Source organism: Chanos chanos, chromosome 13 (assembly GCF_902362185.1).
Source record: "Chanos chanos chromosome 13, fChaCha1.1, whole genome shotgun sequence".
NCBI lineage: Eukaryota > Metazoa > Chordata > Actinopteri > Gonorynchiformes > Chanidae > Chanos > Chanos chanos.
In genome coordinates this window covers 12,260,926-12,274,129 of record NC_044507.1, presented here as the reverse complement: position 1 = coordinate 12,274,129, position 13,204 = coordinate 12,260,926, and the positions used below count along the sequence as shown (strand labels likewise).

Below are 13,204 nucleotides of genomic sequence, written 5' to 3'. Positions count from 1 at the left end.
TGATAGTCACATAGAGAATAAGAGCGGGGACCCAGACGGATAACTCCATGTAGGAGGGAAATGAAGCATTTTGTGGAGAGTAATAGGGGAACAATGGCCACATAAGGCAGTAATGAGAGGAAGTCGCCTTCATTGTTGTATCGCGTGCAACAGAGGTTGAGTGGGGTTGATTCTAAGTTTTGTGTCTTGTCTTCCCTGGATTGAAATTAGATGCGAAATTGTTGCGCGCGGCCGACGTTTAATTTAAAGATTTTATTAAAGAATCTGTTCTGTCTATTTTAGGAGTATTCCACTTGTTTCCCACTTCCCAAAAATAAAGCATCCATATTCATATAAACATCTTCTTTCCTATATCTTTATAAATACAAAGAGCCCAGTCGTTGTGGGATTCAGGAGCTACTCTTTTGTTTGACTCCGCCCACTGAGTGACGAAGATTTCATTGTACTACAGGATAGTTCGCTGTCTGTACGTGTTTTTTAACAGTCTGTGGTAGTCAGTTTGCTACGGCAGTTTGCTAACTGGCTAGCGACCTTTGAGTCTTGATTTGTAATTCGTGTTGCATAGCTTTTTGGTTTCGCGGTTTAAAATTTGGACAAAATTAGTCTTTAAGTCAGTAAAAAGATGAGTTACGGTAGGCCGCCGCCCGATGTGGAGGGCATGACTTCTTTGAAAGTGGATAACCTTACTTATCGAACCTCTCCAGAAACGCTGCGGCGGGTTTTCGAGAAGTATGGCCGCGTTGGAGATGTGTACATTCCCCGAGATCGTTACACGAAAGAGAGCAGAGGTTTTGCCTTTGTACGATTCCTGGACAAACGAGATGCAGAAGATGCGATGGATGCAATGGACGGTGCCTTGTTAGACGGACGGGAGCTACGAGTTCAGATGGCTCGCTATGGCAGACCACCAGACTCTCACTACGGTGGGCGTCGTGGTGGACCATCTCGTAGGTATGGCGGTTCTTACGGTCGGCGCAGCCGAAGGTAAGTCAAACTTATATGTAATTGCTGACTTAAGTCACGAAGTAAACCCCTCGGTTCTTCAATACAAATACTTGCCTTTGAGCTAACTTCACCAATAATGTTGCAATAATGTCAGTGGAAATCAACTGTCCCTGTATTTATTGATTAGGAATCATGGCTGCCTTCGTGTCATTATGCACTGCTTGAAAACAATTCACTTGAACTTGATTTTGACCGTTTCGATTTGAACACGGGTTTCGATTAGCTAGACTTGTAAACCTGTTAGTTTGTTGCATATTTAGGTGGAACAGGGTGGTTAGTGGGGTTTTTAAGTCTCAATGTGTTGGCTCGCGTTGCTGGGTTTCGAAATGCACGTTAAACGGTATCCAAAACAATCGAAACTGATCCCTACCTCGACAAGGCGTTCAGGCAGTATATATCGGAAGCCAACTGTGGTGGATGAATAATTAATTTGGCATGGAATTAAAATAATGCCCATCATGTAGTTTGGGGCATGTTTGGATAATTTTGTCATAAAAAAATACTTGGTAACTCATGCTGAATTCAGTCATTCTGTGTTCAAGTCCTAGACGCCGGAGACGCAGCAGGTCCAGGAGCCGGAGCCGCTCCCGCTCCCGCAGCCGTTCCCGCTACAGCAGATCCAGGTCCCGCTCGTACTCTCGCTCGCGGTCCCGCTCCAAATCCCGCACACCCCGCAGGAGCAAGTCAAAGACCCCATCCAGGTCTAGGTCCCGGTCGAAGTCAAAGTCCAGATCCCGCTCCAGAAGCCGTACTCCTCAATCTAACAGAGGTTCCAAATCCAGATCGAGATCCAGAAGTAAACCCAAGTCTGGAGGAGAGGATGGAGCTGCATCGTCCTGAAAGAGCAACTCTTTGGTAAGAAGCCAGCAGAACAGTCCTCACGCTTTGTCAAACCATTGAATTGATGGTTTGATTTGGAGCTACAAAATAGTTTGGGACATGCATTATATAAATAAATATAACTATATGAGGACAAGGAAAGGTTTGAAATAAGGTGCAGTTTGTGACTCTGCATGTCTGTCTGGGTGTAGTACTAGCCCTAATAATGGTCATTGCCAAATTTGGTGCAATACTTAAAACCACCCTGCAGATCATAAGTGACAGCCAAACGGTATTTAACAGTTACGATATTAACATTAACGGAATTATTAGCTATCAATTCCCACTCTACTAGTTTGTTGCCTTTATTATGACCAGGTGAGTCGATAAACACGTCAGTAGCAGAGCAGCTTATGTTCACATTTTCGCACTGTTTGAAATGGTTTTGGAACTCCCATGTTCACCAAAAACTGTGGAATTCTCTTCTCCAAGCTGCTGAATCCTGTATGCGGTAAAAGAGGAGTGTGTGGCAGTGAGAACAGTTAGAGGTGTGTGTGAGCTGCCCATGGGCTTCCTGCTGCCGCTGGGGGTTACTATGGAGCAGGCTGGTGTCGGGCAGTGTTTGGGGTTGTGTTGAGGTACGTCTGTTGGAGAATTGGAGTGAAACGAGCACTGTCCCAAACGTGTTACTGTCCATCTGAGGAGAAAAGACTGTAACACTACACTTGGAAGTCAAGGTTTGTCAGTACAGCGTAAGAACCCCCCCCCCATCCCCACTTTGCCTGACTTGCCTGTGGAGGTCCCTCAAAGTGGAGACAATTCCTCAACGACAAAAAGCTGCCACAACTGGAAACGGTCTTCCAAAAATTCACATGAAAAAAAAAAAACCAATTTGACATTCGTTTGTCGCAAACACATTTGCCCATTTTAGGCATTGGTATATAAACCTACCCCCATTACACAGATTCCCCCTTCACTTGATATTACCAGTTATGATTCAATGATTGCTTACTCTGTCGTCTTGCTTTGTCATAGATTTGGGCAGACATGACACTTCTCTGAAGACTTGTTCAGCAGAGCACAGAAACCTCAGACTGAAGATCCACATCTCTACACGGTGATGACCGAGACAAAAAGGTCATTGTTGTGCATTTGTCTGAATGCTTAATGATGTTCTTTTTTTGTTTGTTTGTTTGCTTTGAATATTTTCTTGTCATATTCTCTTTCACCTCAAATGAGACTGCCTTTTTTCTGTTTTGTAACGTCTCATTACCTTGTAATTCACCAAATGAAACTCAGATTTTTATTGACTTGTGAGACTAACGCTTTGTTTTAATCGATGGTGCCGGGAATGTTTGCTTGGTTTTGTTTCTGGAAGCACGTCATAATGTCAAGCTGATGTTCAGATTCCTAGTTTTGAACGTAGTTTATCAGCTATCTTTATTTGAATATTTCTGTGATTTTGTGTTGTGTCCATCTAAATGTTAAGTCATTTGGTCAGTTACAATTAATACTGAAACACGCTGACCTATTGTAAAAATAATAAGCATACAAATTAAAACAAGTGAGTTGGACAGCTCTCAGTTGATTTGTCAGAGGAATTCTTCTTCTGATTTTAATATTTTGATCCTAACTCTCTGTCTTATGTATCTTTTGTGCACTAGGCGCAGTTGTGTAGCAGTTGAGTTTTGCTGGTTAGCTGTTAAGATGGCGAGTTGCAGTGCAGAGTTTGGCAGTGCTTGGCTGTTTTCTCCAGATGCGTTGGTGTGGCTGACGTTTAAAACAAACAAACAAACAAAAAAAAAAACAGCGACTCCAAATTACATTCTGGCGGAATCTCACTTAATGTGATAACACTGAGATTTAACAACAACAACAAAAAAAACCAATGATAAAATCTGTTAACCCTCTTTTCCTTTGCATTCTGTCGCTCTGTCTCACTCCATTCCCATGTATTCTCAGTGGTCTGTAAAACAACACTGAGCACATGATGATAATAAAAGTTCTGTTGTATGATCCTCTGTTGTTTCGTTTAATAAGAGCAGTACTCAAAGGTTGTTTTTATTCTAGAAATGTAAGTACTCTATTTAAGCATAATAACAGTTTTACAGCTTCTCACCAAATACAGCATCAGCAGTAAACTTCAAGATTTACACATATCCATACACACAAAGCTAAGAGCTATGACTTTTTTTTTTTCTTTTTTACAATTTGAGAACTGTAGCTATTGTACACTATTTCTCCACATCATTGTACAGATGAAATCTAACTCCTTAAACAGCTTATCACTATGTCACTTCAGTTCCCTTAAAGGTTATAATCATCATCTGTACTGTGTGATTTCCAGGTAGCGTGGATCCAGCAAGGTGGGTTTCATTAGCATGGAATGTGTCCAAGGGAACCTCTTGACACTGCAGGTTCCATTTGAGTAATAAGGTCTCTATAGACCAGTCAGCACTAAAACAGAAAAATGTTAACTGTGTCATTAACATGTTGATCCATCCAACTTTATTCAGTTCCTGATAGAAAGATAAATAAAAGGTGTCGGTCATGGGAGTTACAGAGTTTACCCCTTGTACTGACACACTGACTAACTGAAAACTACACTTGCTAACACTAGTTGTAATATACAATCCAAACAATTACCTTCGTTCCTGATATGTTGTCCAGAATTGGGCGTGTGGATTTCTTCTCAGTAAGAAGAAGATGGTCACAAGAACATTTTCAAAATCTATTGAGAAGGATTTGTGTATAAATATTCACTTATAATAAATGGAGAGCTAATTTCTCTTTAGAATCTCAGCTCATGAGAACCACAGTAGTTTTTAATGAAATTAGTGGGAAAACAATTACCTTCAGGTTCATAGAAAACATCTGAGCCCAAGATGATATCCACAGGTGGCAGCAAAAGTAGGTCAGGGGACACCTCTCCCCAGGTGAGTCCCACGACAGGGACGCTGTGTAGGCCATTAGCTTCACAAGAACGCCTGCAGTTGTCGAGGCACAGAGGAAGCTCGGCGCTGTCTGACAGAAACACCTTGGCTCCACATTTGGCAGCCACTATACCTGGTAAACTAACCCCCGCGCCAATCTGTGACAAATAACATCAGTTGGAACTGTGATTGAAATTGTGAAGCAGATGCACGTACACATTGTGATCCTCGTATCTTACTCTGTGTGTCTATGTATGCGTGTGTGAATAATAGAGAGAGAGAGAGAGGGTTCCACCTCAAGCACTGTCTTCTGCTGTAATGTCTCTTTAAACGTCCACACATATTGTGCCAACACCACTGCACAGGGCCAGACATACATTCCATACTGTGGATCAAGGACCTGGTTTAGGCAGATAAACATTGGTGTGGCATTGAGATGACAGGATATTACAATAATGTCAACGGTTATCAAGAATATTATTATTCAGTTTTCATCAGATAGATTACAAATAACAGACTGAACGACGGCAAACATTCTTAAATGTAACCATACACATATGAGAGAGATAAATGTTTTACGCTCTGCACACATTGTGCACACCTCAGGTATGGACACTGACAGCGACTCGGATCGGGAATCGCGGTCCTCAAACGTGAATACTTTCAAAACAAGAGTGGGTTTGTCGACTTCACTCATTCGCATTTGTCCGTGATCTACCGTCATTTAGCCAGCAACAAGAATGTCTGGACACAAAATCAAAATGTAAAAATTATCAAAAGATATCTCATCACGTGTAAACTCTTCCCATTTCTTGCATAGGCCTGTAAGCGGCTGTTGAATAAAAAATTTAGAGCCAATGAACTTGCCTTTTTTAGGCGGTCTCAGACCCCTAGCGCTACCCAATTGGTTGCATGTTTCAGGATGGCGGGAGGGGGAGAGCTAGTTACAACCAATTGCTTTACACATGAATGTGTGCGAAATACAGCTGTAGCAAATGAATTACAGAGTATGCTTTCTGGGGGTGGGTTTAGTGTGGGACCGAGCTTGTTCGGTTGTGCCGGACAATGTTGTAGCTCGCCGCCTGCTTATCTAATTGAATGTTTTTTGCCCTCTATTTGGTTCACGTTAGTGTTTTCACAAAAATCAAACAAACCTTTCTTTTTGTAATTCTGAGAACAGATGACAGAGTCGGTAGAATTAAACCAAAGAAGTCCACATTGAACTTGACTACATGCCAGCTAGCTAAGTTAGCGAGTTACCCAACTTCAAAGACTGATGCTTCGCAGCTAATATAGCCTTCTAGCTAAGCTAACACTGAGTGTAATTTGGCAGGGCTTGCTAGCAAGCTAGCTAGTTAACTATTCTGGCTGAAGAGGTAGCTGTAAGGTCTGCGTGAATTCTTTCGTAGGAATGAACCATAAAAGTAAGAAACGAATCAAAGAGGCAAAGCGAAGTGCCAGACCTGAACTAAAGGATTCCGTTGACTGGACTAAACATAACTATTGCGAGACTTTCGATCTCTCACACCGGACAGTGAAGGTAGGTGAAAAGGCATTCTGACAGCCGAAATACGCCGCAAGCTAGCTTGCTCGCCTCCACAGCTTTCAACACGTTTCATGTTTCAGAACCTCCGACCTGCCACATGTTAATGATAACCCAGTGTCGTAATATGCAGTTTCACCAATAATGGTAATGAATACATTTTATGTAATACTCGAAAGACGTACACTAGACTATAAAGTGTTACAAATACTGATACGTTGGCTGGAGCACGTACGCCATGAAGTTGTCTTCTGGTTTAGGGCCACGCACTTATGAATTCATCAATACCTGTATGAGTTGGTGCGATGATTAGTTAGTTGGCCAGAACACCTAATTTATTTTCCTAATCGATCCCATCATTACTTTAGTTAGGAGGATCATGGCTAATTACAGTGTACTGTTTTGAACAGGGCATATTACAATTCAGTCCATAATTTCACTTTATAAGGGGGCCACAACACCAGACATGAGGTTCGGAGCAGCTCATATATATATAATTTAACGTAGTTAAAATTTTCTTCTCTCAACCATGATGATAGAAGTACGTCGACTCCTTAAGCCTAATGCAGGCTATTTCAGGAAGTGTTACCTTGGAGATTAGCCGCTTCATCTTAATATCATAATATGGAACACAGAAGTGTTGGCGGCAATAGAGAACAATCTGGAACACAAGCACCGTCACCTGGAAATTATTTAAATGTTACATTCAGTTACTGAGACTCACTGGGACGCACAGTGCTGTCCCTCGAGCTCAAAATGATTTGTGTGTCATAGCCCATTGTTTTAGTCATTTCGATTTTTACAAGCTCTATCACAACACCCCAAAGCTTCAAATCATCTGGAAACATAAGCCCAGCTGTATCATTGGGCCTCTGTTGCAGGAATATCTCTATGCATTGTATATAAAGGACAAGTGGTCTCCTTCCTTGAGAATTCTGTAGGATGTTTTCTCCAGTTGCCCATCTTATTTGAAACCCTAGAGCTATGGCCAAGAGGTTCAGCGAGAGATTTGTTTTTCACTCTAGTGTTAAGTAGACCTCCCAGGGTCGCTAAAAATACTTTGGTCATCCCAGCAAGAGCAGTCTAGAAGCAATATGACAGGTAAACAACTCACCATAACCTTGAGGGTAGTGCTGGTGTCTTAGTGACCAATGGGAAAACAAGTTTTCTGTATCCAAACTTGTGTTTACACCTTTTGTATTGTATACATTGGTAGTTCTCTTTCGTTCAAGGAAATGCAGCTGAGGTCCTTTTGCTTGTTTTAATGTGCTTTTGATTGAAATCACGTATCTTTAAAATAGATTAATGAAAATAAGGGAACGTCCTTGTCTACTTTTCCTTGTGTTCTACCTGCATCTGTCTGCAGTTCGCTCTCTTACTTCCTTTAACTTTTTCTGTGCTTGTATCTGGTCTAATACGGAACTTAGCAACAGCACTTATGCCACAGACAGCTCCATAATAGGAACATGCTTTGTTTGTGTTCTGCCTTTGTTGGAAGTTGCTTTGGATAAAAGCATCTGCTAAATGAGTAAATGTCAATGTAAAGTATACTTTTCATTGTGTAGGTACAAACACAGACTCTGCATATGCAGATTACATCTACATGCACTTATATTTAGACCCTCTGACCCCTCAGTAGCCTCTATATGTTCCCACTTCTGTCTCACACACACGTACACATACGTACACACACTCAAACACACTACTCAGCCTCAACTAACATGCTAACACAGAGTCCTGATGTGTTTAGGACAATGTAGAGCGTGTGGATGCCCTCCGCCTGACCCCTGAAGAGTTCATCCAACGTTTCGAGAGGCCCTACAAACCCGTGGTGCTCCTTAACTGCCAGGAATCGTGGCCGGCGCGAGAGAAATGGACCCTAGAACGCCTCAAACGCAAGTACCGCAACCAGAAATTCAAATGCGGCGAGGACAACGATGGCTACTCCGTGAAGATGAAGATGAAATACTACGTGGAGTACATGGAGTCCTCGCGAGACGACAGCCCGCTCTACATCTTCGATAGCAGCTACGGCGAACACGCTAAACGACGCAAGCTGCTGGAGGACTACACGGTTCCCGTCTTCTTCAGGGACGACCTGTTTCAGTATGCTGGGGAGAAACGCCGTCCTCCCTACAGGTAAACACTGACATATAGAACAGTCTCTCAGAGGATTCTGGTTGTTCAATAGTCACAGGTAATGTAGACATCAGAAACCTCTTAACTGATTTATGATTTTAGATATGTGTGTAAAAAAAAAAAAATACATATATATATATATATATATGTGTGTGTGTGTGTGTGTGTGTGTATGTATGTATATGTATATATATTTTTTAGTGTTTTCTTGTGACTCTATTCCCTTTTTCATACTTCTTATTTCCTGTTCGTGTACCTCTTCCTTTTTGTTTCGCTGTCAGGTGGTTTGTGATGGGCCCAGCCCGCTCTGGCACAGGTATCCATATAGACCCTTTGGGTACGAGTGCATGGAACGCCCTAGTGCAGGGTCACAAGCGCTGGTGCCTGTTCCCCACACACACTCCCCGCGAGCTCATTAAGGTCACGCGAGAAGACGGAGGGAACCAGCAGGACGAGGCGGTCACCTGGTTTAAAGTGATTTACCCTCGCACTCAGCAGCCCACCTGGCCGGCCGAGTTCAGACCCCTGGAGATCCTGCAGTGTCCTGGGGAGACTGTGTTTGTCCCAGGTCTGTTCACGCACTCCTAGGCCATTTACGTGTTTGTTTATTTACTTCTCAAGGGGTTTTATGTTTGTTTGTCGGATTTGGTGACTTTGGGGAAAAAACTGGTATGTTAGATTACTTGAAGTCTTCCACGACAGCTACCTCAGGGTTTGAGAGAGAGGCTTGGCACACACCTCGTGTTCATGTCTTAGCAGTGAATGCAGTTCCTTATTTCTTGAAATGAAAAGTCTCCTGTTTTCATTTGTTCACAGCTACACATTAGCACAGACAAACCCTGACTAGCTGAGTGTTAGTTATCATTGCTATTATCTTGTCTCTGAGCAGGGACTTCTCCTGTACTGTCCCACATAAATATCAACTGAGCCCAGTTTAAACTGCATAAGGACATCTTTCATGTTTCAGAATCATTTTTTCACCACAGTTCACTTTACTTCATGAGCTTTGTACAATAAAAGTTAGTTCCCATTTGCTATTGATACAGGTATATTGCTAACTAACACACCAGTTGTGCTTGTGCATATCAACTGTGATTCAAAAGGGAAGGTTAGCCAAGAGTTCTGTCTTATCAGTGGAGTCTGAAATTGCATTTTACAGAAAGAAACACATAGTTTTGAAAACCACTAAAATTTGAGGATGGTAAAATACCAAAGAGGGTGTGGAAGGCTCTCTTCAAAATATAGTCCCTGTCTAAGCACATTGTCTGGGCAGAAAAAGGAAGTCTAGTCTGCGTTACTTTAGCGTGACCGATCCCGTCCCAGGCCTCATGGTATTTTTAATACAACCCTTTGGCTGCAGTTTGCTGTTTACTGACCGTAAACAGGACTGTGCAGAGCAGAGAGCCTCCTCCACAGCAGTGTTAAGCCAAGCAGTGCGACGCAGTGGTACACATAAGCTCCAAGGTTAACTGAAATGGTAGCTCAAATGTCTCAGTGGAATGATGCTACTGACCACTGTACTCAGCATGTGTTTAACAGCCATGAGAGGAGTCAGACTTTAACACCCCAGACTTTTGGGCTTCCAGTTTTGACCCGTTGAAAGTCGAGAAAGTAGTATGCCAATTTAACGATGACACACTGAACACTGTCAAAGAGCCAGTGTCTCTACTGGCTTGTTCTTTATGTCCCATTGCTTTTAGTTTTGGTGAAATGATCCCACTCTTCTCATTTCTGTCATGCAGTTCTTGCTCTTAAAGTATTTAGTGCAGCTCTAAGCATTGTACTAATCAGGGAATATATCATTTAATCTTCAATTAAATATTTGGTTCCTAGTGAATTAGGGATGCCATGTCTGTTATTCTGAAATGAATGTGAATGTATTCTTTTGTTTCTCACCTCTGTCTTTTCTGATCCTCTCTTTTCTCTTCTCTCTCTCAGGTGGCTGGTGGCATGTGGTGCTTAACCTAGACACAACCATCGCAGTAACCCAAAATTTCGCCAGCACCACCAACTTCCCCATCGTGTGGCACAAAACCGTCCGTGGACGACCCAAACTCTCCAGAAAGTGGTACCGGTAAGAGTTTGCTCAAGTCCAGTGTTCCTATCCCTTTTACTCCACAACCCAGAAAGAGAGCAGACTGACTGTTAGCAAGATGCTTTCAAGATATTGAAGGAGTTTTGCTTTTCAGAGACAGGCAGACTCTTTGTAGAAGTAGTTTAGTGTTTTTTTTAGTATTGTAGTATTGACATAGTTGTATTATACTCTATAGCTGCATCTTATTCCTCTTTTTATGTAATGTTCCATATTCGTATTGTATTCCTGTGGCATGTAATATTCTATTGTTGTGTTGTGTAGCATCCTGAAGCAGGAGCGGCCTGATTTAGCAGCACTAGCAGATAAAGTTGACCTGCAGGAATCCACAGGCATCGCATCAGACAGCTCCAGTGACTCTTCATCATCCTCTTCCTCCAGCTCCTCCGACTCTGACTCTGAGGTACTCACAGACACACACAGCCCTCAATATGGAGAGAACACATAGAAGTCTAGGAGCTGTTTGGATTCCCCAAAATAATCCCCTCTACGTATTGTAGTTGGCCAAATATATTCCATTTGTTAGATCTTACTGGCAGCTTATTGCTCAACCCCATGAGGTGTCAGCGGTTTGGCTGTCAAACTAAAAATAATAAAATGCTACAGTCCTGGGCTGCCGCTCCATATACACATACACACACACACACACACACACACACACACACACACAAACATAGACATACACACACACACACTCTCACTTTCTCTTTCTCCATCTCTCATGCTCACTCTCACTTACATGCACGCGCACGCACACACACACACCCAAGCACCCTCACAAACACTCTCTTACCAGGGACTGTAGAGGATGGTGTTGAATGGTGCTGTCAGAATGAAGACTGCAGACACCTGTTCTCAGACTGGGCACATGGCATCGACACGGGTACATCATACACATGTGACATGGGCACATATGTCAGCTCCCTTATATGTATGTGCCCACCATATAATATTTATATATCTTTTGTCCTCTACTCAAACACACACACTCAACCATACACTGTCATTTATCCTCTCCTCCACCCACTGTGTTGAGGAAATGTTTACCTCAAAACACTTACTCTAATGCACATGTTTCTCCTGGTCAGACATGTGAGTTGCAATAGAAAACTGTGTAGTGTTATGTCTACCATTTGGTCCGGTGGCCTTTGAAACATGGCAAGGTTCTGGCTTGGGTTTCTGGTGGCAGTTAAAATAGTGTGACAAATGTTCAGTCAGATTTTTAGCATGACCATGCCTGGCTGTCAGCCTCTTCCCTCACACTCAAACATATCAGATTATGAGGACGCGCAGTCATGATGGTGCGGGTGTGAAGTTCTGCTGATGGGGTGTGTTTCTGTAACGCAGACGAGAAGCGGTGTTGTACACCCGTGCATACGGTAGGATGTCAGCGCAACCATCAACGGCAGTGTGACCGTAGAATGGTCTTAGACTGTCAGATTTCATTATATCTGTTTACACCATTGAACAGACACTTATCTCTCCCATCCTCCCTGCGTGTGTGTTAGAGAGGCTGTGGTCAGACATGGCTCAGTGATTCAGTTATGATTTAGTGGCTGGGATTCCCTGCCAAGATGCATGGACTTATGGAGTGCCAGCATCCCCACTGACTTGTCTTTCTATTCCCATCTTTCTTTCTCTCTCTCTCTCTCTCTTTCTCTCTCTGTTTCTCTAGGCTGAATCAGGCTCCGATAATGACACCATGTCCCATCGTCGTAAGAAGAGACGGACCTGTGGCATGATGGGAAATGGTGACATCACCACCCAGGACGACTGCGTGAGCAAAGAACGTAGCTCCTCACGGTGACACTCCACCCCTGTCGGGCACATCTGAGGGGAGTGTCAATCTCTCTCTTTCTTTCTCTCTCTCTCTCTCTCTCTCTCTCTCTCTCGCTCTTGCTCACTCTCTCAGGAGATTGCGGTCCCCATCTGTCCATTAGTTGCTGAGTCTTTGAGTAACGTAGTACACTCCAGGTGGACGCCTCGGATACCTGCCACTATTGTGCTTCTAATGATCAAGCAAAAGAAAGAAAAGGAAAAAAAAAAAAAAAAGAAAATCCGTTTAAATTCATGCTCGTTGGCTGTGATCTCAGCCATAGCTTGGATAGGCATGAGAATGGACCTCTGAGGGGGCAAAAAAAAAGAAAAAAAAAAAAAGGATGGAGACCACCATTTTCGTTCCTGTTGCCTTGCCTGACTCGAGACTTTGTCACAGAGATGGGGAAGCCCAAGGGGATCAGGCCCCCCCCTCACCCCTCCGTCTCTCCAGAGCGCCAGGGGTCTTACGTCGTTGTGTGGGAAGTCGTGAGGGACATGGTTTTTATTTAGCATATCATTATTTTTATTTTCCCACACTAAGGTTATGGTGGACTTTGTGGTGGTGCTGGTGGTGGTGATTGAACGAGACACTGAGCCATACTGTTGGAGCCATTTGATGTTTTTACTACTTTCTGAGGATTCTTTCACACAGTGTGGGTGAATGGGATGGAGGGGAGGGGTTTGGTTTCGGTTAGAGAAAATAATGCTGCCTCATTGTTTGCAGAAGTGTTTCTTTGTCATTCATTCCTTTGATACCCATCACCCATAATTTTATACATGTGTGTGTGTTTGTATTGGGGATAATCTGCACATCAAATGGGCTGTAATCCCCGTAAAATTAAGGTAACTCAGAGA

General features: G+C 43.0%; 3 protein-coding genes across 6 annotated transcripts; 2 read left to right on the top strand and 1 right to left on the bottom strand.

Moving 5' to 3' along the window:
* Nucleotides 1–494: 494 nt before the first annotated feature.
* Nucleotides 495–3,837, top strand: srsf2b (serine and arginine rich splicing factor 2b). 4 transcript variants are annotated; one of them, XR_004025795.1, is made up of 3 exons: nucleotides 495–984; nucleotides 1,548–2,961; nucleotides 3,489–3,837. XR_004025795.1 is itself a non-coding variant. In XM_030790123.1 (3 exons), exons 1-2 carry the CDS (start codon nucleotides 623–625, stop codon nucleotides 1,843–1,845), a joined length of 660 nt encoding a protein of 219 aa, XP_030645983.1. In that variant the 5' UTR covers nucleotides 495–622; the 3' UTR covers nucleotides 1,846–1,860; nucleotides 2,860–3,837. The 4 variants fall into 4 exon arrangements, 3 of the variants coding, with proteins under 3 accessions (XP_030645983.1, XP_030645982.1, XP_030645980.1); XM_030790123.1 differs by having other exon boundaries at nucleotides 1,548–1,860; nucleotides 2,860–3,837; XM_030790122.1 differs by having other exon boundaries at nucleotides 1,548–1,860; nucleotides 2,317–3,837.
* A 200-nt stretch (nucleotides 3,838–4,037) lies between these two features.
* Nucleotides 4,038–5,454, bottom strand: mettl23 (methyltransferase 23, arginine). The gene is made up of 5 exons (XM_030790912.1): nucleotides 5,359–5,454; nucleotides 5,053–5,157; nucleotides 4,678–4,915; nucleotides 4,471–4,555; nucleotides 4,038–4,281 (listed from the first exon to the last, which is right to left on the bottom strand). The coding sequence occupies exons 1-5, from the start codon at nucleotides 5,452–5,454 to the stop codon at nucleotides 4,113–4,115; spliced, it is 693 nt and encodes a 230-aa protein (XP_030646772.1). The 3' UTR covers nucleotides 4,038–4,112.
* Nucleotides 5,455–5,855: 401 nt separating this feature from the next.
* jmjd6 (jumonji domain containing 6, arginine demethylase and lysine hydroxylase) lies at nucleotides 5,856–12,422 on the top strand. The gene is made up of 6 exons (XM_030790539.1): nucleotides 5,856–6,297; nucleotides 8,051–8,439; nucleotides 8,721–9,007; nucleotides 10,378–10,513; nucleotides 10,796–10,934; nucleotides 12,207–12,422. Exons 1-6 carry the CDS (start codon nucleotides 6,169–6,171, stop codon nucleotides 12,336–12,338), a joined length of 1,212 nt encoding a protein of 403 aa, XP_030646399.1. The 5' UTR covers nucleotides 5,856–6,168; the 3' UTR covers nucleotides 12,339–12,422.
* Nucleotides 12,423–13,204: the final 782 nt, after the last annotated feature.